Source organism: Parambassis ranga, chromosome 1 (assembly GCF_900634625.1).
Source record: "Parambassis ranga chromosome 1, fParRan2.1, whole genome shotgun sequence".
Taxonomy (NCBI): Eukaryota; Metazoa; Chordata; class Actinopteri; family Ambassidae; genus Parambassis; species Parambassis ranga.
This window is the reverse complement of record NC_041022.1, coordinates 6631568-6656036: the sequence shown is the minus strand read 5'-3', so window position 1 is coordinate 6656036 and position 24469 is coordinate 6631568. Positions and strand designations below refer to the sequence as shown.

Sequence of the window (24469 nt, the reverse complement as noted above, 5' to 3'; positions counted from 1 at the left end):
TCTGCATGTGTTTAAATTAAAGCAACCATAAACTCTCTCTCGCTTATATACAAACTCTGAAAAGGTCAAATATCTACAACTACCAAAGCGAAACTAAATGAATCGAGGAAATCCAATCATGGCCCGTCCACCCGGACACACTCACACACTTCCCTTCCCTTTAATGTCTGGCATTTTCTGTCCAAACAAAATCAGTCAGTGCTGCCTGATCACAGATTAAGGCAGCTGCAGCCTCAACCTCCTGATACAGTAAATCAACTGGTCTGCACACTTGATATGCAACATGGCCATGTGGTGTTGATTTGAGAAGGAAGGGAGATAAACAGGCGGCAGTGAGTGATCGTGGGAACAGTTGTGAGAGTGAGTGAAGACTATTTTACTATTAGAAAAGAGTGCACAAAGTTAGCGGAGGCCTTGTGGCTCTGCAGTGTGGTTAAATGGACAAACAGACTCTTAACCTCTATCTGAACCTCTAAGGCTGAAGCACTATCATTGTAAATAGTCAATCATGCATGGCTTATTGCAGCTATCCATGTGAGTTAGTCAGAAATTAATCTGTTTTTTTGTCACAGCCTCACAGTGCAACCCAGCAATGGAGGATAAATTGATGTTGCCTGTGGACTCCTGTGTTTCATAAGACAGTAAAAAGAGTTAAAGATTGATTACACAAATTGGCTGCATTCACAAACGCAAACACCCCTTCCCTGTCTTCTCTTTAGCAGGTGTGCCAATGCATCTGTACAATAAGGTCAAAGGCACTCAAGCATGAATAATTTCTGATCTTGGCCTCGGTCTGTTGCCCCCCCAGGGCTGTTGTTCCTGGCTTGCTGTAAGGCAGTCATCCAATTTAAAGAAGTGATAAATTAAGCTCAGAGTGATCGAAACCCTGCTGCAATGTGGGAACAATTAGTACTCAGGAGAACTCACAACACAAACACACAGGGTTTACTCATTTAAAGAGTCACTAAACGACATCCTGTCTGAGAAATGCCCTGATTAAAGAGCATTGTGTGTGTAGTAAAATAAAATTTCAGGGCTTCATTAAAAATATCTCGGGACAACAGCCAGGAAAGAGAGAGTTAACGGAGTTTAATACACCAGTTAAGCAGCTTTGTGGGTTTTATCAGGACAAAAATAACAAAAAAGAATAAATGAGGATTAAAATAACAATAATAAGGTGGCTTTGCAAGTTTGTGGAGTTTCAGGACACACACACACACAGAGACAGGCAGTGTCTCTTTCTCATGATTCTGTTACTGTTGAAAGTCGACAGTCAAAAACAATATTTCAGCCCATCCTGTTTTTCTGTCCTTTCACCAAGAAAAACCTCCTGTTCTGCAGCTCTGCCAACGCTACCATAAAAACACAGTTCTCTGGTCCTGACCCAGCGGGACAGGAGAGGAAGAGAGGGCTGCACTGTTCTCTGTCACCAGGCTGAGTCTGCACTGACAACACATCAATGTCTACTTAAATGTTATTGTGACATTTACTTTAAAAACAAATGATAAACAATGTTACATCTGTGACACCTGCAGAGCAACTAATTCACATTTTAAATGTTTGAGGTTTGTGTAACATTTTAATGAACCTAGAAAGGATCATAATTGTCATGTTAAATTTACATATATATTTGTTATTTGTGATATTTTTTTGTGTGTGTGTTTTTACCAGGTCATTTGGATTTTCCTTGACTGTGCTTCTCTTTGACGCACTGGCGTCAACGTCACTACTCAAGATGATTGACAGTAAGCTAGAGCCAATCGAGACTCTGTCCGTGTTTTGCAACAGCCAATGAGCGTCTGAGAAGCATTATTTGCGGAAGTAGTAAGGCTACTCTCCACGCTGCGAGTTTGAGCTAACAGTTTGAGGGAAACTGTAGCAATGACCGCCGATAAATCTGACAGAACCCCATCTAGGTGATTCGTCGTTCAGGTTCATGTTGAGAAATGTCACAAAATGAGTTTGTAACGATACTTGACTTCACGTGTACCTGGCGGCGTGGCTTATCCTTTTCGATGTAACTTCCATCTCGGCTTTAAATTGGCAACATGAGTAGTAAGGACTCGGAATCACAGGACAGGAGGTCGGAGGTGGACATGAACCCACCAAAGCGGCTCCGCATAGAAACACTGATAGGAGGAGAGAAGCAGGAGGCGGAGAGGAGCGCAGTGGATGTGGTGGGTGAAGGGGGAAGGGCACTCATCACACAGGTCAGCACAGATGTAACCGAGAGTACAAAGCAGAAGTGATGGAAAGATGTTCACAAAGCAGAGAGACTCACACTGGCCACATACAGAATAATAATAATAGAGCTGCATTTACGTATGTTTGAGCATCAAAGTTCAAACATAGAATAGCCTCAAACATGTGAAATGTGTTGTGAAAGGAGGATTTGCTACATTTGTGCCATTTTAAATGACAATGTTTTAAGAAGTGTCACATTGCTGTTTTACTCACTTTCAAGTTCACTTCCCTCCTCAGCTTCAGTTTTCTCTCAGCAGTTTCTGTGTTTGGTCAGTAAAGCATAAACTAAATGTAAAGTTTCTCTCTGTGCGTCCTCAGAGTATCATCATGCCAGTGCACAATGCGTCATGCTGGCTGGGCGAGTGTCTGCAGGGCATATTACACCAAGACTTTACCGGATCCATGGAACTGTCCGTGTTTGACGACGCAAGCACCGTATGTTTGTTTGTGTATTTGTGTATTTGCTTGTGTGAATGTGTCATTAGTTTTGTAACAAGAGTTAACATGTCACCTCCCTGAAGTCCACTAGTCTCTGTATGTGTGTCCTACAGGATGACTCCAGGGAGGTGGTGCAGGGTTGGAGGGACAGGCTGGAGGCCAGAGGCTTCTCAGTGGTGATTTCAGGTCACAACTCTGCCCAACCCAGAGGAGGTCAGATATGCTGCCAGGCTGTTAATCTCTACTCACTACCCAATCCTAATCTGATTATTTTGTCAAACTGTGAATTGTTTTCTATGCAACAACAGATGGGCTAACTGAAAAACAAAAAGGAAAGGCAGGCAGTGATTTGTCAGGGGATAAGCCAATGACAGCTCATAACTCCTGTTTCCCTGCAGCAGGTTGGGTCTGGTGTGTTCACAAATGAAGAGATTAGAGTCTAATCTCTGTTCACACCTGAAGTTAAGGTGTGAACTCCAAATAAATATATAGATCAATGTTTGATGACATCATCCACAGGTATGGGTGGGCAGGCAACAACACAAGCAGGGAAGCTCACAGGCATAAACAGCACTGACTTCACACATGTTTAGAAATACAGTGTGATAAATGAAAGTACACATCCAAGAGAAATGGTTAACAGATACACAAACATTAACATATGATGTTCTCTTGTCTTTCAGTGGGTTATGCAAAGAACAAGGCCGTATCTCAGAGTTGCGGACAATACTTGTGCTTTCAGGATGCGGTGGGTGTGTGTGTGTGTGTGTCTGATATTGTAACTTTCACTTCAATGTCCAATGTCTTAAAAAACACAGTCAAAACTAGTTGAAAATCATATCAGTTTGTCCAAATCTGCACACAGTCAGACCCAGACCTCAGTTGTTGTGTGACTGACGCACTTAATGATGACACATAATGATCTGAAATCGATGTGTGATATGCAGTGTGTGTTTCACTGCGTGTTTTCCTTCTTTCTTTGAACTGTCAACACTACAGATAAAAAGCTACAACATTAATATTCCTGAACACTGATGACTTCTGTGAATGTTTGCTTTGCTGCTACAAAGCTCCCAAAATAAGACATGAAAGTGAGACTAAGATTTTTATCAAAACAGCTTATTCTCTTTGCTTTCTTGACAGTGTTGCTCTTCTGCTGCTCACATCTTCATTTGTTTTATCCTCTTAAACTCTTAGCTTAGCTGGCTAAGTGAAATCAAACTGTAATGAAGGAAACTACAACAGCATGCATGTGTTGTTGCAATGTTTTTGCATGTACTTTGATTTTCTTAAGTATTTGGACTTGTATATTTTGTAACTTCAGGATGACATTATGTTGCCCCAGAGAGTTCGCCTACAGTATGATGCGTCTCTTCTCCGCCAAAACTCTGTAAGTTCTCATCTTTGCTGACTCACTTCCTTCCCTTCTTTTCTCCTCACTTCTGTTCCTCCACTTCCCTTTTTTCTTTCTCTAAAACAAATCCCTCCCTTTGAAATATAAAAAAATAATATTCCAGTTGTTTGTGTGAGTGAGCTGTCTGTGTGTGTGTGCAGTTGGCATGCAGAACAGTGTGGGTATCCGGTGTTGATGCTTTCTGTGAACTGCCAGGTCAGAGGTTAAAGGTCGTGTGTGTGAGGGAAATGACGCAGACAGCATGGAGACAGCAGGCTTGCTGCTCTTCATAAACAGACTGCCCCTTTCTGTTATGACTGTCATTTTTTATGCTTTTGGATGAAAATCATTGTTTTAAACCTTTTATTTCTGCGTTATGTGATGACTTAAGTAATCAAAATCACCATGACAAAGCCATGGGTGGAGTTAAACCTATGCAAACAGGCAACTTCTACCAAATACTTCCTTAAAATTAGATTAAATGTACACACGGCAACATATTGATTTACCCCTCACTGTTTGCCTCTCTGTGGATTTTCATGATAGCTGATTGGCTGTCAAGTTCGGAGAGTGCCTGAGGGATCCACGGAGCGCTACACTCGCTGGATCAACACACTCACTCAGGATCAGCTCATCACACAGGTAAACACTCACAGCTTGACACAGTTTGTGTGTTTTGATGTCGATATGTATGCTACAGAGGTCATCTGTCAGGCAGCTACTAGGTCAGATAGAAACAGGATACATGTCGGCTGCCCACAGTTTCCACGGAAATGAGGCAGTGGGCTGGAGGGAGGACGCAGCATCACTTCTGACCTCTTTGTCCATCACAGTCCCAGCAGAGGAAACAGGTCACGCTGCCAGCTGTCTGCTTGGGGTAGTCTATACTGGGAGCTGCTGCCAGTGGAAAAAGTACTGAAAGCTAACGGCCTATTATCTAGATCCTCCAGCAGACATGTAGTGACTGTTAACCTGCACTGCTGTCTGAATGAATCATTGTATTAATATCTTAAAATGGAAAAGCTTGAATGAGTCTCTACACTCACTTCTTCCATTAAATTCCAACACATGAGTGTATTGTGGTCAGAAGCAGGGATTTCTGCTCACTTTCAGTTATTATCACTTCATTAATTACTGCTGACAAAATGTGTGCTGTTTTAACAGGAAGTAGCTAATGATGCAATTTTTCCTGTGCCTACTATAGAGGAACTTACATGACCTTATAAGATTAAGATTATTTTCACAGTAATCCCTAAAGGGATCCTTTAACACTTCACACATTATTCATGAAATGATGAGGAGGCTAATAATATAAAGCTCTCTGCATGTATGTCTGTTTATGTAGAAATGGAAGTCTGCTGTTACTGACTTGACAAAACACTGTTGCCAAGGATACAAGACAACCTGGTCTCCCTCTGTTTTACACACACACACACACACACACACACACACACACACACACAGTCTGCATAACTCCTTAGCAGACATTCCAGGATATTTATATGATATTAAGTTTCATAGAGCATGAGCATGAGCTCATACATTGATTCTGCAGGCTTCAGGCTGCTCCTTTTCCTCCCCCTTCCCCTTCTTCACTTTACTTTCACTTTCTGGATAAAGAAACCAGAGTTAAACCAGAGATGAACACATGGTGCTGCTTGTTTCACTTGAGTGTTCATCTGTAGGACATTAGACATGGTTATCCTAAACCTCCCCTACCCCTCCGACTCTCCCTCTCTCCCTCTTTCTCCATCCCCCTGTTTTCCCAGAACTCATTCTTATTCCTCTTATTCATGCTTTTGGCCACAGCTTACATCTGTTGCAATAATACAAGACAAGGGCGAATAGATGTACGTAGGTGGACACACACACATCTACACGCACACACACTCACTGACTAGATTCTGTCCAGCTGTTCAACTGGCTGAATCCAGATGTTTTGCTCATTTTTTTCCACATGTGATGCAGTAGTAATTCACTACACACGCAAACAAACACACACACAGGGTGACCTTCATCATTTAAAACGCGCAGGGGGGTGAATCTGTTAAAAACATACAGGTCGTACTGTGTGTACACTCAGAGATAGAAGGAGAAGCCAACACACACTCATTAGTCATTAAAAGATCATGTGCCAGAAGATGGAAGTGTGTATCCTTTCCGCCCTGCACACTTCAGGAAGCGCACACACTGCAGCACACGTGGCTGCACTCTTAACCTGTTTTGTTTTCAGCAGTCAAAGTAAAAAAATCTGCACATTTGAGTGTTTGTCCCGTAAATTCAAAAGGGAAATTTCCCCAGAGCCATCGTTATTGTAAATCCTGGATTTTATGTTCTCTCTTCTTGCCAAGAAGTTGCTTATTTTTAATAGGAGCACTAAAATCAAAAGCTGTTTCCTGCACTTTGTGTGTGTGTGAGAGAGAGTGAGTGAGTGAGAGAGGGGGCGGGGCTTGTAGAAAGGACCATATTTACATTAATCTAAGAGTGTGTTTTCAGGTGTTCTGCTACTGCATGTTGCTTCATTTCATATTGCAGGTTTTCATTCATTTCTCATGCACATTAGAGTGATTACTTGACTCCCATTCTAGTGAAGTGAAAACAGGTCAGAGTGTGTTTTCCATTTACCGTGACATGATTTGCAAAGTTATATATCGATAAGAGGTTTGGTTTTTCCTGGAAAGAATAATAATCATTGTTTTAGAGCCATGAAGAAGTGATGTTGCCCAGAGATATTTGGCAATTGTTACCCAGAAAAATCCAGCCAGTAAAATGCCTGTGTGTCCGGTATGTAGGCTGTGTTTTGTGGGACGGCAGCAGTGATTTTATGAAGAGTTTATAAAAGAAAAGAGGACCATGAGTCATCTAAAGCAAAGCAGGCGGAAATATAAAAAGATAATCTACACGAAAACATTGAATATATTGAAGCAATTCATCAGAACGGCTATCAGGACAGAATAAATGGTAAACGATAGAAACAATCTCAAACATTCTTTTTGGAAGATTGTTGTTTGTGTAAAGTTTAGAGGCAATTCTAATGAGCATTACCGCTGTTAACACTTTAATCTCTGAGTTTTGTGTCTGGTTTGGTCTTTGTGTTTCTTTGGTTCCTTTTCCCACATTACAACCACAAAACATCATCTCTCATTAAAATGAACAAAAGGAACAAAAATGTAATTTAATTTGACCCCTATATAACCTAATGTAATAGACCTTCGATTGTGTCACAGTCTGAACTGCTTCTGGGTTTCAGGCGTACACTTCTCATGGGCCTACGGTCGTCATGCCAACATGGTTCTGCTCAAGGAAATGGTACCTGAAGGTGGGACCCTTCGACGAGGGAGGCAAGGTAAGGGTTAACGCCCAGATTATTCCCCACACAAGGTCCAGAAAGTGACCTAAAACAATAACACGTCATGTCTGGCTTCTGTGGTGTTGGCAGTTAACTAGTTTTGTCCATGGCCAGCTGGCATGCTTTATTCACAGTGTGTTCATGGTGGTGCTATCATGCTCTTGTTTGTCTCCAGGGGGTCCCGGAGGATCTGCTCTTCTTCTACCGGAGTCTCCGTCAAGGAGGAAGTCTGTTTAGGGTCGACGAGTGTCTGCTGGTCTATCGCTACCATGAGAAGGCCGCCACTCACTCTGTAACTGAGTCAGTCTCACACTCATTCCCACTCATCTGCACTCACACACATACTTGGACACAATGTTGATCCTCCACCTACACACAGCTGCCCGCTGGCATCCCAGAGTTTCTCAGGACTTGATACTCTCTCACATTCGCACACACAGATGCACGTTATCTTGAGATTTTCAAAATCTGTTTTTGGAATTCGGCTCTCTTTCCCAGCCTATGAATCAGGAATTTCAACCTTCTCTCTATGGAATGTTCAGAATCTTTCCTGAGCTGCAGGGAGGGAATGGGATCTTGATGTGAGCTTGACGTGTTGTGTGTGTTGAGTTGACATTCCTGCCGCTGACAGTGCTTCAGAATGTCTGCAGGTTTGTGTGTCTGTCTCTAAATGTAACACACAACAAAGAGAAAAGGTCTTTCCTGCCTTTCCTCCCTCTCTCCACACCTCTCTGCCTTTCATCCCCTCTCTTCCTGTTGTCCCTCCTTCCTTTCCTTCCTCTACTGCTCGTATATCTGCCCACTGTTGACGCACTCCTTCACCAATCATCCTCCTTTCTGTCTTCATCTATCTTTTGTCTATTTTAGGAGGACTATTTTTAGCTTTCCACTCTCCCCTACTTCTTGTCACCTCTTCCCATTCACAGCCTACCTACTTCCTCTCCTGAGTCAAATGAAACCATCTTATTTCTGTCTCTCTAGCACACATACACAAATGTAACTGTAGGTTATTTTTGTAGATTGTGTGAGATGAGAAGTGTCTTTATTTAAGAGTGGTGCCAGAGAGTAACAGAGCCCAGAGAGAGAGACTGTGTTTATAAATGTGAGTGTAAGGCTTCAGTATGTGTATAGTAAATCTTTGCCATGTTGCTGCCATGTCTTGGAATCAAAGCCTTTTCAGAGGATACATATACTGAGCAAAGGAAGTTGGAGACCACCCGGGCTCCATGGTGGTGGAGGATTTGGGTTTGTTTGCTGTATGAGGCCCACTGCTAGAATCAATGAGAAGCTCACATCAAGAGATGAAAGTGAGGAACTTCCTGTGAAAGTGTTTGCATTATTACTCAATATCAGGGCCTCCAAGTGAATGTGAGGAGGAGGAGGAGGGGTTAAGTGCAGCCGATAAAGCAGATAGATTTGTGTCTTTGTGGGATGGTAACACACGTGGAGCATGCAGATCCCTTCTTAAGTGGTCTACACTTTGACTCTGGCCACTCCAGCTTTGGGTTGACTTTAGATTCTCCTTCTAAAATTAAGCCACATACTTATCAGTTGCCTCTTGTATCATGTTTTGTGTATCTTTCAGCTGGATGATAAGTCTGTGTAATCATATTATTAAGCAGATGTTGCTAAGGAACCAGTACAGACTGCAGGAAGTCCCTAGAACATAAACGTGAATAACAACTTGTTATGGTTACAATCATGATTTGGTTATGGTTACTGCACAAACTGCTGGAGTAAACATTGTGGTCTCACATACCTGCGCTGTAGGTTTTAATTTAGTCTTCATGCCAACCACATATCAATCTAGCCCCTTTGTTACAAACAATGCTGCAATGTGTAATAGTGAGTTAAGTCCCATTTAATTGAGGCTAACAATGTTCCAGTCACTAGAGTTTCAACTGTGACAGCGTCCTCTGTGCATACTGTCCGTTTCCAGGGAAACCATTTGGAAGCTACGAGTGGACTTCTTGCAGGAGAGAGTCCTCAGCCAATGGGAGAGCTTCACCATATGGAACGCTGGGAAACAGGGCCGGAAGCTGTACCGATGTCTGAGCCCGACCAATCAGACAAAAGTATGTAGCCTTCAGGTGCACCAGCCAACGATAATGATAAGCATGTGTCAGCTTTCTACACCGTTCTGTTTATCAGGTCAGAGCTTTCTGTGACGTGGATGAGAACAAGATCCAGAAAGGTTTCTACACATATGAGGAATCCAAGGTGAGATCACTATGACATACACCAGGTTTTATTGTGATTAATTTGCAGTGAGCTAAGCTGCAAGGAATAGATTAATGTCTATGATGTTATAGCCAACTGTTACAAATGGTTTATGCCTCCTGTCCTTTTCTGTTGATGTCTCTCCAGCAAAGGCCGAAGCCAAAAATTCCAGTTGTGCACTACAAAGACGCCTCCGGCCCCTTCATCATCTGCGTCAAACTGGTGAGCAGAAAGTGTGTTTGTGTGCTTGTTCCTGACCGTCTGTCCCTCAGGTCTGTAATCTAAGTTAACAACATAATCATGGAGGGCGTGTGCCCGGTACAGGACACAGAGGAGGCTGTCAGGAAACAGGCAGGGACAGCAGCCTGATCTTTGATCACATGACGCCTGTGCAAACATCTGATGGCTATGGAGTTTACATGCATTGTGATGTTTGTGCTCCAAAATCGTGCAAACATTCCATAGTCTTTCTTGTAAGAGAATATTTTTATTCACTTTATATAACTGTGTAACACAGCTGCTCTGACAGTTAAGTCACTAAATGGCTATTTATCACCCAGCCAGATTCAGATTTCAATCTACAGTGACCCCACCTAAGGGGTCTACTAATTGCTCAATTATGGAAATTGGGAGAAGTAATCAGAGTCAGAGGACAAGGAAACCTGGACTCAATCATGCTCTCTATTTTCATTCTCTATGACACACACACACCTGGACTCAATCACACAGGTTTTAATCCAGATGTCAGATAATCAACAAACATATATATATATATGAACACGTTTTCTCATAGGTTAATGGTGAGAAGTGTCTGTAGTCTATATAACGTTTGGTTTACGTTTAGTATAGAAGAGTCACAGAGCAAAAACCTGAAGACAGACATGACTGCAAAGACAAATAGGACAATTATGTAGTTATATGTTTTGGACTGCTATCATGTTTTCTGTTCTCTTGTTCTTGTCTCATTTGTAGGACATGACAGGAGGTGTTCTGGAGGAAAACCTCAACTCTTTGCAGCTGAAGGAAGGAGCAGATTACTACCATTTTAACTGAGAGTGGTGGAGCGGAGCCCTGCAGGTTTAACAGGCAGAGGCGGATTATATATGTAGAGGAAGGCAGGAATAACAGGAAAAGAGTAAACACTTGAAGAGACTGAAGGACAGGATGGAGGGGAGACGAGGGTGTCGTGTATTTGAAGTCTTAAATGGGCCTTTTTATGTGCGCAAAGAGGGTGAAGAATTTCAACTTTTCATAGTTGAACTTGGCAAATTTGACAGAACTGCTAATAAAGGCTCAGCAGTACATCTTTCTCACTCACTCCTTAACCACAGCACAGGGGTTGTTACTGTTGGCTGCTTTCACAGAAGCTTCCATGTATAATTCCACACTTTGGGTAACACTCATTTATAGTTGGACGTGAGGATTGATACTACTCTCATTGGAGGCATATACAGAGGTAATGAGCTTAGCATGAGGAAGGGTACCTTTGAATCTTATTTTTAACATACACAAAAGTCAAATGGAAAGCCATATATTCAGGAGGCTACTACACCTCATGTGCCAAACTAAGTCTTAGTCAGCATAGGAACTGCAGGCTTTTTTTTTTTTTACACTTTTTATGTATTAGGCCAGAAAGCTGAGGCCACAGCTCACCAGAAAAACAGCAACGGGTTGAGTCGATTATTTTTTAGGCATGTACTTTGCATTGTACTGTCTGATCACCTTGTGTTTAACCTATAACATCATAACATATCCTTACCCTAACCAAGTTTTGGTGCCAGCATTAACTATGAAGACGTAATGGTCCATGTTACGACCAGCCTTGACTGGGGAAAAGGGAAGTAACACAAACCAGGTGGAATTGGTTATGCAAGTTATTTAATTGATTAAATCAAAAACACAAATGTACACCAATTAACAAAAAAAAACAGGAGTCAGCTGTCAAATAAATAAACCAAAGAAAAAGGCAAAGAACAAGCTTATGGTCCCAGGCAACAAGCTGATTGGTCCGGCAATTGGTGCAGGGAGTGAGCCACACAGCCAACCAGCGCACCACATTGATTAAAACCACGCTACTGAAGTGTTTAACAGCAACACATTAAAATAAACCTACAATACAAAATGTCTACTAAGACAACTGCAGGCCCTTTTTGTGGTGTTTATCCAAGCTACAACTTGGGTGGGGGTCACAACCCACCGCACAAATCTGATTGCCTTCAAGCACACATGGACGGAAAACCAGAAGAATAAGGTTCAGAAGGACTGAGTTGTGAGGAGCAAAACATAATGCATTTCAAGATGAAGATGTAAGAATGTAAAAAACAAAACTAACCTTGCTATTAGTAAAGAGCTACTGCTGTGAAAACGCTCACAAAGCCGACGGTGCTAAATTGGTTATGGTATTTTACACTGTAAGAAGAGAGGCCAAGCATCACGCGGCCACTGCAGAGCAGAGGCCATGCACCCAAATAACAAAATAAGAATCAACGTCAGCTTCTTTAAATACAGGAACTGAATCAATGTGTTTTTTTAATATCAAACGTGAAGCGGGACGACTCTGTGGGGCAAGAATTACTCACAGTTCCAGGATCTGGACTACAGTTTTCATAAATTCAAGTAATTTTAAGAAAGTTTCAAAAACTCTAGAAGTCCAGATGCCTCGATTCAACCATTTGATCACCTGTGCGATTACACCCAACATTGCAGCTAACCCCTTCACTCAGGGTGCCATCAGCAGGCTTCAGACATGGTTCAGCCCTCTAATGTTCACACAATCAACAGAAATCAAACTAATAATCAATTTAACAAGTTACGCCATGGGAATAAAGGAATAGCCCCCAATAATGTGGGGTGACCAGGGGTCATAGCATAGCAACCAAAAAGTGGCAGGAGTTGGTGTTGGAGGAAACAGATAATAAATAACAAATTAAAGTCAACAAAACTGCTCTGGGATGAGGAGGAGGAGGACCGGTGTGGGGGTGCCAAAAGAATAAAAAAATGATATAGTATAACCAGCCTTATCTATTTTTAGCTAAAAAGATGTCTTAACCAAACAAAACACAGGTTGGCACTGACCACGCTGACTAGTGTTTGTGGACACAAACAACTGTGTGGAAGCAAAATGTACCAGGTATCTGAAACTTACCTATTCCACACCCCCCTTTCTCACCACATCTTAGTTTTTCTTCATTAGCTGAGCACAAACAAACAGCATCTTACAGGCCTCAGGCTCAACAAGACAAAGAAGGAGAGAGAGTAACGGGCCTCACTGCCCCTTTTAAAGCCTGCTCTCCTGGAGGATTGGCCAGCTGCCCACACAAACGGACCAATGAGCTGCACAGGGTTATCAGGTTGAAATCAGGAAGCAAGCACCTGGAGAGAGCAAGAGAGGGGAGAAGAGAGAAAAAAGGGAGAGAAACCACAACAAAAACAACACTACCTCCCCAGACACAGAACAGTCCAGCATAAAACAAATACTCTTTACAGGACCTTTGTCTCCCTGCACACTGTTTATGTAAGTGAGAGTGTTAGCTGTCTATCCATGTTTCAAGTCCTTATGCTAAGCTAACTAGCCCCTGGCTATACATTTGATGTACAGATATGAGTTTTAAAGCAGCAACAAATGCATTTAATCCATTTTTGAAAACCTGTGTGTAAGCTTTTGTTTTTTAAGTACAGTAGGTCGCATCACAGAAGGCTCAGCTTATAAAGGGTGGGATGCTTTATGGCCAGATTTCTTAACAGTCCTTCTCTGATGCAACCATGTAAAATCAGACACACACGCACACATCTGCTCCAAATGTACAAACGCAGATTCTTTGTTTTTCTTTCCGTGGGTCTCTTATGAAATCTAAAGAACAATAAGTTCTTTAAGAGGTCACAGTTCTGTCAACACATAAAGTGTTTATTTTACCTCACAGACCGAGGAGTTTTTCTGACCAAAGGTAAACAGACCTTTCCCCACACACACACACAATCTCCCCCAGTGTTTCCTGGGGTGCGGTGGTCTGCTTTACTGTAAATCTGGCCGCAGCAGTTTGAGGAGAATGAGTAAAAATTTGTCCTCTGCCAAAGTTTTATTTTCACTTTGCTTGTGTTTATTATAATAGATCAAACAGAGTAGTGTGAATGCATTGCATTACTGTGCTACTGTAGGGCTGGATGCAGTGTTGGATAAATAGCAGAGAAACAGAGTTAGAGTCAGATTCTGCATGGTCAGGGTGGAGGTAAATCCACCCACAGTATGGTGCTGTGCAGGGGCTGAGAAAAATATCACATCCACTTAGCACATAGTCTCTATCTGCACCCCTCTTCCCCCTCTGTCTTTCCACATAAAGACATTTAAAGAGAGAATTCACTTCCTCTGCAGCGTTGATGGTCATTGTTGTGATGAATTCCTTTGTGAAATGAACTTGTAAGGCAGCCTGACAAATCCTGAAGTCTGAAGTGAGGCTTCAAGCTTTGTGCTTACAGCCGAACCACAGGTAGTGCAGACAAATCGGCATCCTGTGAGGAAATACTGGCAGGTATCAGCATGGTTTAGTTGTGATAAGAGAAGGTTGTATGCAGTCACAGAGGTGCTTTGGATAAATGAACCATATAAGTTAGAATGTAAAAAGCAGGTTGTTTAAGTAAGACCACGCTGTGTCTAAATACATCCTGTCTCCTCTACCCGCTCTGCCTCTCATGATAAAGCACTTGGTAGATGATCAGAGCGAGCTCTAATGGAGAACCCATGAAAGAGACTCAGAAAGAGAGTAAACAGAGCTTTACTCAGTGTTTACACTCTGTCTCCTTGCAGACATCAGACCTGATAACACACACACACACACTCAATGAATGACCCTGACCCGCAAAGCCTGCATGCCCTGGCTGGCCAAATAAACCTGCACGTGTGCAGAGAGAGAGGGAGAGAGAGAGAGATTACACACATTCTTATACATCTGCATGATCTCTGGCAGTGCGTCTGATTAGAGAAGGAGATAAGAGAGGGGCGTGTTTGAGTGAAGAGGGGCCACAGAGGTCACACGCTGGGGGCTTTTTTTCACTCACCTGGAACATTACTACATTCCTCTGTTTCAACATCTCTCTCCAGAAGTGATGTGAGGTGTGTGTGTTCTTGTACAGCTATCTCTGTGAAAACCAATTACAGCTGTAGACCACTGAAGTGAGGACATTTTTGTAAACTGAGGACATTTTGGCCAGGTTAGGATTTGGATGAGGAAATGATGGTAGGGGGCCAGGGAAAGCATTATGTCAATGTGTGTGCCATTGAAAAAAAAACCTGTTGAACTCTTTGATTACTTGCTAAGCCAAAAGCTAAAACAACCAAACTGTATGTGTAATGGTTATTTTACTGCAAATCACGGTCAAAATTAGTTGGTGGCACCTCTTCCTGTGCTGTGTAGTCACAGTGCTAACAGCTGTCCATTGTTTTATTATTTCTTGCTTCTTTTTTGAACCAAATGCTTAACTGAGCCCTGACAGCATCAGCAGCTACATTTATTCCCTAAAAACATCTGTATCACAGTACCTGAAGGAGTGGTTGGAGTGCATGGTGCCATGATTGGCAGTGTGTAAGTGCAGGAAAAACAACAATTTCTGCATTTCAACTCTCAGGCAGGACCTATTGCTCCTAATTAATCTGGATCAACACGTCATACAGATTTCCTGCTGAATACAGTCAGCTGGTCACCCTTATAATGTCCTTGCCCTTGTGAATTATTTCAGTGGTATGAGCTGACTGATTTTGCCTTTCCTTTTCCTCCTACCAGCAACTGTCAAGCTGCCCTTAAGTAAGACACCCAAGCTCCCTACACTCCCAGTGCAGTTGCTCAGCCGGGCCCCTGTAGGTAAATTAAGATTTCTTAAAAAGAGAGAGGAAATAAAGGTCATGAAGGTTGAAACGAGATATAGAGGAATGTGTGTGTGTGTGTGTGTGTGTAACTCCACAAGGAAGAAGTGTGAGGACAGACGGAGCGTTCCTCCTGTCAGGCCTCTTGAGAAGAGCCAGGTGACCGCGGGCGGATAAGGGGAGAGGAGGTCAGAGGCTGGGCTGCTCTGTAAATACTTCACATGGTGAAGGAGCATCTGAGGTCAAACATCACATCAGCGGCAGCAACAGGCCTCCGCTGCGATGACAGGAGGCTCAAGCTCAGACTGTTGTGTTTATGGTGAAACTGCATCTATTTCCCCTAACTCCCCAGAGGGAGATGCATTTTACAGAGGTTTTTTTTGTTTTTAACAGCACTTTCACAAAGAGTTTAATAGTGGCTAATAAATCATTTTTATAGGACCATTTTAAAAAAAAATATTTAGCCTAGTTTCTTATTGCACACACAGAAAAGATCTTCATTATACAATTCTAATGTTAATTCATTTTATTAAGGAAAGTATCACAAATTTAAATGAGGTCCCATTTATTCAGCTCAGTGTTTGTCATTAATGCTATATGCACAGGCTATGCCAGCACATATGCTTTTTATAAGGGCACAGTGAAAACTGAGGGAAAGAGTGTGTGTCTGAAAGAAAGTGTGTGTGTGTGTGTGTGTGTAGTGGAGTTGTTACAGTATTTCTCGAAATGCGTTACATTGCTCTGGCTGTTCGCTGGAATGTGACGACTCAGTAACATGCTTGCCGTTCTGACTGTTTTCTCACGGGAAAACAGCCCGAGACCCAAACAGGAGTTTAGAGCACAAGTGCGACTTTTGTTTTGTTTTGTTTTTTTTGTTCTTTGGAAGAAAATAGTTGGAAAACGGCAGAAAAATAAAAGCTGCAATCACTGCAGAGGATAAAATCAGCCATGGGACTGCAGTGAGGTTACAGAACGAACAGAACAAGCATGAAAACTCTCTGCTGCAGGAGGTTCAGGGGGAGCTGCAGAAGTCATGCTGCCGTTCCAGACCTGCATGCTGATCTAATTTTCACGGCGATAATATGACCCATGTGTTTATAAAAACCTACACGCACACACACACACACACACACACTCACTCATGTGTGCTGTTTGTCTATTGTACAAGACTGTTCTAGGACACCTGGAGGACTTGCACAAAGAGCTGAGAGCAGAACCCGGCTACTGTGTTATCTAAAGAAATCCACTTGGTGAGCGCTGATCTCCCCTTTCATGCGTTTCTGACTTTTGAGTGGGCCGAGTTTCTTTTCTTCTTTATTGTTTCCAAAAATGTATTTTAATCGACTTATTCTAAGCGGCACACCATAATGTCTAGTTTAAAGTGTATATAAAGCTGTCTGCTGTTTTGACGTTGAACACTCCACATATCTCACGGTGGATCTGTGGGCGTGGTTTGGAGCGAGCACTCGCGTGTCAGTGTGTCGGCTGCTGGCACGCGCCCGCGCTGACGCGGAGCGGAGCGCACGCAGGGAAAGTTTTTAAACGGTCTCTGCAGTCCCGCTGCTGCTGCTGCTGCTGCTGCTGCTCCCACTGCGCCTTTTCACAAACATTTTTTGGGGTGATGTGTTTTTTTTTCTTGCTGCTTCTGACTCAGCTCCGTCATGTAGCCTAACCTGCGCGCGCTCAGTGGAGTATTTTTGGGGAACATTTTAACCGGATAGCTGCGGTTCAGCTGGGGAGCCGCAAAAGCTTTGCGGCTGGTTGGCTCACTCGATCGTGCGGTGTGCGGGATCCGCGGTGACCGCCGGGGCGGACGTGCCGGTGCCACCATGATCCGGCCGTGGGTCGCACAGTGGATCACAGCTGTGCTGCTGTGTCGGGCGGTGGCACAGTACTCCAGCGACCAGTGTAGCTGGCGAGGAAGGTGAGGATGGAGCTTTGTCCGTCTGTCTCTGCACTGTGGCAACAAAAACAACGCGCACTAGCAGACTATTTGAAATGCCAACGTAGTCTAATAATATGCATGTTTTTGATTTAGGAGTGATTGAAGTATTTCAAAGTGCATCTGTGAACTGCATGGTTCCGTTCTCCATGACTTTGGATTTCGCGGGTTGAAAGGACTAATGACATGCACATCTGTTTAATAAAGATCCATCATGATACAGAGGAAGGGACTTGTTCTGAGGTCAATGTTAGAAAAAAAGAGAAATGTGGCAGTCAGGGAAGGCTGTTTGCGTAACGCTTACTGAGAAATGTAATGACATCAGGTCTGATTATTAATAGATTGAGTATGCATCAGAATTATTTTATATAGATTTATCAGAAAAAATAAAAGCAACTAAACAAAAGGTGCCTCAGTTTGAAGTATTCTAAAGTTTTCCATTAACCTTATGTTGAAAATGTATTCCTATCTTAAGTAAAATCCAGCCACATGGTCCCTTTCATCACTCCTTTAAGTCCCCAAGTTGTAAAAAAATAAAAGGCTGCACTTTGTTCTCTGGGTTGTAAAGTTTACTTCTAATGACTTAATCAGTTCCATGGTGTGGAGGTAGTTTAAGCACATCAGAGACAAGTGAGAGATTTGTTGGCATGCAGCTGCCAGAGTGGATTTTAATGAGTATCATTAAAGCCTCCTCTACATTTGGTTCCTTTTGGTCCTTCTATGCTCTCTGAACTGTTCTGTTTTTCTCTCCTGCAGCGGTTTGAGCCACGAGTCTCATCGCAGAGACGTGGAGCAGGTCTACCTTCGCTGCTCTCAGGGGTTTCTAGAGTGGCTTTACCCAACCGGTGCCATTATTGTTAACCTGCGACCTAACGTAGAGCCCTCATCGGGACGCAGCTCAGGCTTCCATGCCTGCATCAAGCCCCGTGCTTACTCCCAGGTATGAAAGCATTAAAAAAAATTGCCTCAGTGTATGTTTGCAGCATGATTTGTCAGACTTTTCTGAACATCCTCCTCTGTTCCAGGGTTCTCATGTGTACTTGGAGCATGCCGGGGACCTAAGGCTTCTCCTAGCAGACAAGGACCAGGCTCGGGGCGAGGTGCACTGCTTTAGTTTGGCAGAAGGGGCTCTTTTTGTGGAGGCCATCCCACAGATGGACATCAGCCGGAAGATCACGGCTTTCCAATATGAGCTGGTGCCCAGTCAGGGACCAGGGGCACACATGTACCCGTACCTGCACTCTGGTTCAGGTAACAGCAACACTTCTTCTTTTTCTTCATTTGCACGAGCAGCAAAACGTCAGCAACAAGATTCTATAGTGATTTTAGGCTGAAATCAGATTTTCCATTCTACACATCAGTTTACATCAATCATAAAATGAGTGATTTATCTAATTTTCAATGATCATTTTGTCACACCTGCTGTATATTCTTGGTATTTAAAGGGACTGCACATTCTAAAAATCAAGTATTCATATTTTTCCTGTGGCCAGTTGTGCTCCTTTTGTCTGGATCTGGATTGTTGGGGTGTGTGAGTTTTGATATTTGCTTTGTCTCAAGTGTAGAACCAGCATTCTTCTCAGTGCCACAGTTGGCAGGTGTAGTTGTGGAAAGTAGCTGTACTCGCTGATATCATGATCGCTGAATTCTCTTGAAAATGGCAGCATGATTTCTGGAAAAAGACGCTGCTATTAGGTTTTTCCGTGTTGTGTTCTTAATGGTGTTATGAGTCACAAAGTGCCATTATGAGAAGGTTCACGTCTTTACAGTTACACTTTCCAGTCTTCATGGATAAACAGCACTACAGGCCAGGAAAAATATGAATAACTGATTTTGGTGTAAAATCCCCCTTAGATACGATGAGTAAACAGGATGTCACTGACATGCAAAAAATAACATTAAAATGTTGATGTCATCCAAACAAAACATGAACATTTAAAATGCAGCAGCAGACAGCAGTTTTCAGTTTGTAAGAGAAGCTAAATATGCACAGAGATCAGTTACCTCTTGTTTGAAACTGACTGTTGTGCAGTTTGGTAGATTCTGCAGGTTATAACTGGCCACAAACATCTGGTAGCTGATATATAGCGAGGGCGACAGACAAGAACAGATCTAAAGATCTGTTTCTTCATCTCACCTACATGCAGCCTTTCTTTTTTGACACCTTCCTCCCCCCACTTCCTCACTCCTACTCTCCAGACTATGAAAACAAGCAGGCCAATCAGAAGGTCTTGTTAGGGTCAAGCACAAGGGTCAGCCAATCGTCTCTCAGCTGTCAATCAGGAACATACCCCCCCTCTTACTTTCTTTAAAGCAGGGTATTTTGGGTAGCCCACCCAAAATACCCTGAAGGAAGGCTAGACTATCTTTATAATGAGACAGAAGAAAGACTTTCCAGTGAAGTTTCATGTGTGTGTGAGTGTGTGTGTGTGTGTGTGTGCGTGAGTGTCTGGATGGTTTATAGCCGTTTTTATAGCCGACAGGGTCAAGGGGCAATTCTCTGATTATGTCTCTTCCCTCACCTGTTGTTCTCATTCACATGCCCTGGATTTCATTTGATGTCTCATAAACAACCCCCAGCGTGTAAAAAGAGGCAGAACCAGAAACAGACTAAAAACAAAAACATGGAAAACAGGAGCTGCATTATCAAAGTGAGAGGTTTTGAAATTAACAGTGTTTTTTTTTTACGTTTTATTTTTTAGTGACCTGTAAACCCTGTTCAGATGAAGAGATCCTCATGGCTGTGTGTACCAGTGACTTTGGTAAATACATCCTAACAGACATTCATATACACATTAAAGGAATAGTTTGTCATTTCTTTGAAAACATGTTATCCAAAAATAAGATGGAGGAGATTGGAACCATTTCACATTAACTACTTCCATCAGCCATTTAGTTTACCACAAAACTAAACCTAAATATCATAGTATGTTTTATCTATGGTGCCCCAATATACTATTTTGAGGAGATTTATGTCCTGGAATCTTGCTTTTAACCAGGAAACCAGCCAATGCTGAAGTGAGCTCCTTTATCCTGCCGCTACAGCCACACAGTCTCCTGACCTAACTGGGGTTAAGTTTTCACATCTAATTCCTGGCAGGAAAGTAACAATGTTATTGAACAGTGACCACACCTGGTAATTACAGCATAATGGCAAGAGGAGGTACAAAGTCAGCAGATTGAGAAAGCATCTGCTTTATGTGTTTATAATTTCAGAGAAATGTACGTGCAGTAATTGATTTTTACTATAACAACGCATCCACTGCACACAAGGGACTTTGATTTTGAAGGACTAACTTTTTTGCTAAGCATCTGATTCATTTGGTGCTGTTCGAACTAAAACCCAGGATCCTACTTGTACACAATGGACTGTGAGACCAAGCGCAATGCTGACTGCAGGCCACTAAACATCAACTGTCACTGTTGAAGTCTTTTTCTGATTCTTACATTTTTAGCCATTTGATAACCATTTGATAACATTAGCCACTTTAAGCACTACACGCAAAACTGCAGTGTAACTAGAAGTAGTGACACCCGCTGTGAAACACACAGTATTATATACAGTTGCCTAGTAGCACGTTTTACAAGCGTCCCAGAAGCGTAGCTACATGCTGCTATGCAAGCGATATAGATAGTTCTATTTTGGAGTGCTTAGGACACGTCAATTTGCACCAACTACATCGAGCAGACAGGAAGTCAGGCACCAGAACAAAACCGTTTCTGCTGGATTTTAAAAATAGAACGCTGTGAGACTGAACTCTTGCTGATTTAACATTGCAACCAGCAGAGAAACACAGCCTCAGCCATGCACGAGGAGAGATTCATTTTAGAAGTAGAGAAACAGCATTTTATATACTATATAACATGCTTCTTATTCAGACAACATCAGAAAGGAAAAGGCAGGGAGAGAAGTGGTGCGATGTAAATCTGGGGTCACCCCAAGCAAAATGTTGTACTGAATTGTGTATGTGATAATAATCCAAAATGATTGATTCATTGAATTAACTTTCTCTTTATGTGGCCTCTTCCTGTCTCTGTAGCTGGCTGTGGTACATTCCGAGGTGTGGCGTCGGGTACAAGTCAACACTCCCGGTCTGTGGTGACTCTGAGCCAGCTGTTTCGTCAGAAGAGTGGGGTGTTTGCTTGGGGTGGGGCCAGAGGACGGGGGTGGAGCGGACGTGTCAGCGTTCCTGTGCAGTGCAGTGTGCATCCAGGAGAGGATGAGTACCTTCTGACTGGCTCTGTGCATTTCGGTGAAGCCTGGCTTGGCTGTGCCCCTCGTTACAAGGACTTCCTGAAGCTGTACAGGAGAGCACAGAAAGCAGGAACAAACCCCTGTCAAATAGACACAAACTGAGAGATCTTTCTCAAGGAATGCCACTGAAAACATCAGCGAAGAACATGTGTAAATTAGGAGGATGGATTGAAAGGGATAAACAGGCTTATAGACCATCGGTCACCATCGTCAGCTGTGAGCCTTTTCAGTGCTGTGCCGCTTATTTTTGCAGTGCAGCAGAAAAGAGTCAGACAGTTTAAATATTTTAGTAGCCTGTGTGCGGCCTGAACTGAAATGAACTTGTGTGAATGTGTGCATGAGTGAGAGTGAATGAATGAATGAATGATGATGTAAATATCATGGTTGGCATTTTATTCTGATGATGATGCTCATTCTTGAAATGAAGGTTTGCTTTGTAAAAAGCTTTCTGTAAAAAATTAGGAGTCTTCTGACAGAAGTGTATAGTATGCAGCTCTGTGAGTCTTTATGTTTGTGTGTGTGTTTTGCTAATGAGGTGTATTTGCAGAAAAATAAAAAGACATGTTTTTATGTTGAAGTGCTATATATGTCCTTATAAAGATTGCAATATCCTTTATGAACAAACCTGTACTCACACACTGCACAGCACAATGAGACGTACAGTGGTTGGCATGCAGATAATTAAAAACAACTGGCAAGTAAAGTTTCCAGTAGGAACAAAATTTCAGGGACCAAAAGTTAGCAGGCCCACATGGATTTAAACAAAGCCATATTATCCACCTAACTGCCCAAAAGTAAAAACCATTATGAGCACTCAGTGACCATTAGCTGGCAGCAGAGCAGCAGTGCGTCAGTGCTGGCGTCTCTGCCCCTGTGGAGCTTTGATGAGCCACTGTTCTGGTTGGCATCCTCTTCCCTTATGTGTGTGTGTATTCACTGCCTCAGAAGGAGAAGCAATTATATTTTCCACCATAATCAACATGGTCCATTTTTTTTTTTTTTTTTTTTTTTTAGAAAAAGCATAGAGCACTTAAGTTACAATGCAAAAGTTATACTTCCTGTAGAGCTAATGTAGATGCAGAAACATGCCTGTCAAAATAAAATAAAGTCAGACTGATGAGTGGTTCAGAGTACTCGATGGGTGGAGAGCAGAAAGAGGAGGCGGATGTGTGAATAACCTTAGCGGGGTGAATGTGCACCTCTCCCTCCGCCTGCTGTCAACAGTTGTGTGTGTGTGATGCTTTCCCTCTTTCCTCAGGAAGAGCAAGAATGGATGGAATGTCCCCCCTACACACTCACACTCACACACACACTCATTCTGAGAACACTTGCATTCACTCCAACTCCTTGCTTTAACCATGAAAGCTACATACCAAGATGTTACTCTAATATATAAACAGAACCCTCTATTCAAAGATGTGTCAGAAAGTGAGGGCTGACAGAACTGCCCTCACTTCTAAAACTTTGTCCTCGCAAAGATTATCTCACACACACCTCCATCTGCAGACAAACTTCATGCTTGACCAGCATCATACATGTTGTGTGTGTTGTCGAGATACAGAGGGAGGCATTAAACACATAGCATCAAGGTTTAAGATGGATCCTAAAGACCTTAGAGGGTCTCCTATATATAACCTACACCCTACGGGCTGTATGTGTGTGCATGTGTGTTTGTCTTGGGCTGTAGCTTGAGAAGATCACACCCCACGCGTCTTGCACACTGCCGACATGCAAACAGGCCACACTGCAGAAACCCAACCCACCGCAGGAACACCGGACACCCCCTGGCAACCCACCCTGGCAACAGCCCAGCTCGCCTTGGCATCCTCGCTAATTCGGGACACACTTATCCCTCTGCACAGGGGTCTTAATGTTAACCTTTCACTGTGAGAGGGTGAGAGATATGGAAACAGTTTGTGCTGCAGTATGCGAGAGGCACAGCTGAGTGGTCAGCTGGAGGCAAGGGAATGGCTGAGCTCAGGGAAAACACACATGCATGCTTCCACCCACATACTGTGTACCAGCACTGGCATGTTATAATGCACCGCTCAGGGTGGGGTCAGTAGTTTTACATGGTGGCACAATATTTTAGGTTGTAAGTATGTCTGGGTTCTAAAAGGTGATCCAGAGGACAGTTTGTGAGGCTGAAGAAAAAACCGAAGAAGAATGAATTGCATATGAATGCAATCATTACATTAGATATTTCATAACATGTGAAACTGCCCAACAGAATTTTGTGTTGAAGTGCATCTGCATTGGAAGCTACAATACGCCTGTGAGAGGGTTGTGAATTTATTGCTTGAACTAGGTATCATTCCCTGTACTGTGCTTTGACAGGGTGTCCTGTGTTGGGATAGAGTGCCCTCCAGTGGCAGAAAGATGAAGTCCATGTACCAATCCATATTCTTGATCCACTTTGCCCTATGCTACAGGGTCATGGGGGTCTGGAGCAGAAAGACGAAGTGCTTAACAAATAGGCTAATAAGCTACAACCTGCTGTATACATCGAGTCAGAATTTATGAGAAATATTCAGTCAGACACACCCAGGCTTTAAGTGTCAGTAAAATGCTACTACTACTACTACTACTTTAAAACAATCAAAATACTTTTATTTTTGTTATTTTTGCTGTGGTTCTTTTGACTTCTTCAGAGAAAAACAGAAGTGAAACTGTGAAACTGAAATATCTTCATGGCAGGCTGGCCCTCAGGGTGGGTGTAACAACATTAGAAAAGACTTCCCTTCAAGCTTTTGTTTCTTTGAAATACGGAAATT

General features: G+C 42.7%; 2 protein-coding genes across 3 annotated transcripts; both read left to right on the top strand.

The window, feature by feature from the left end:
• The first annotated feature begins 1799 nt into the window (after positions 1-1799).
• Positions 1800-11783, top strand: qtgal (queuosine-tRNA galactosyltransferase). Of its 2 annotated transcripts, XM_028417754.1 has the most exons (12): positions 1800-2177; positions 2563-2679; positions 2796-2895; positions 3366-3430; positions 4007-4072; positions 4622-4717; positions 7326-7421; positions 7600-7724; positions 9364-9499; positions 9576-9644; positions 9792-9866; positions 10617-11783. In XM_028417754.1, exons 1-12 carry the CDS (start codon positions 2049-2051, stop codon positions 10695-10697), a joined length of 1155 nt encoding a protein of 384 aa, XP_028273555.1. In that variant the 5' UTR covers positions 1800-2048; the 3' UTR covers positions 10698-11783. The 2 variants fall into 2 exon arrangements, with proteins under 2 accessions (XP_028273555.1, XP_028273565.1); XM_028417764.1 differs by lacking the exons at positions 1800-2177; positions 2563-2679; positions 2796-2895; ... (1 more) ...; positions 4007-4072; positions 4622-4717 and adding an exon at positions 6905-7036.
• A 5254-nt stretch (positions 11784-17037) lies between these two features.
• On the top strand, positions 17038-22278 carry LOC114442243 (meteorin-like protein). The gene is made up of 5 exons (XM_028415634.1): positions 17038-17422; positions 18197-18380; positions 18466-18691; positions 20143-20202; positions 21481-22278. Exons 1-5 carry the CDS (start codon positions 17328-17330, stop codon positions 21795-21797), a joined length of 882 nt encoding a protein of 293 aa, XP_028271435.1. The 5' UTR covers positions 17038-17327; the 3' UTR covers positions 21798-22278.
• The last annotated feature ends 2191 nt before the right edge of the window (positions 22279-24469 follow it).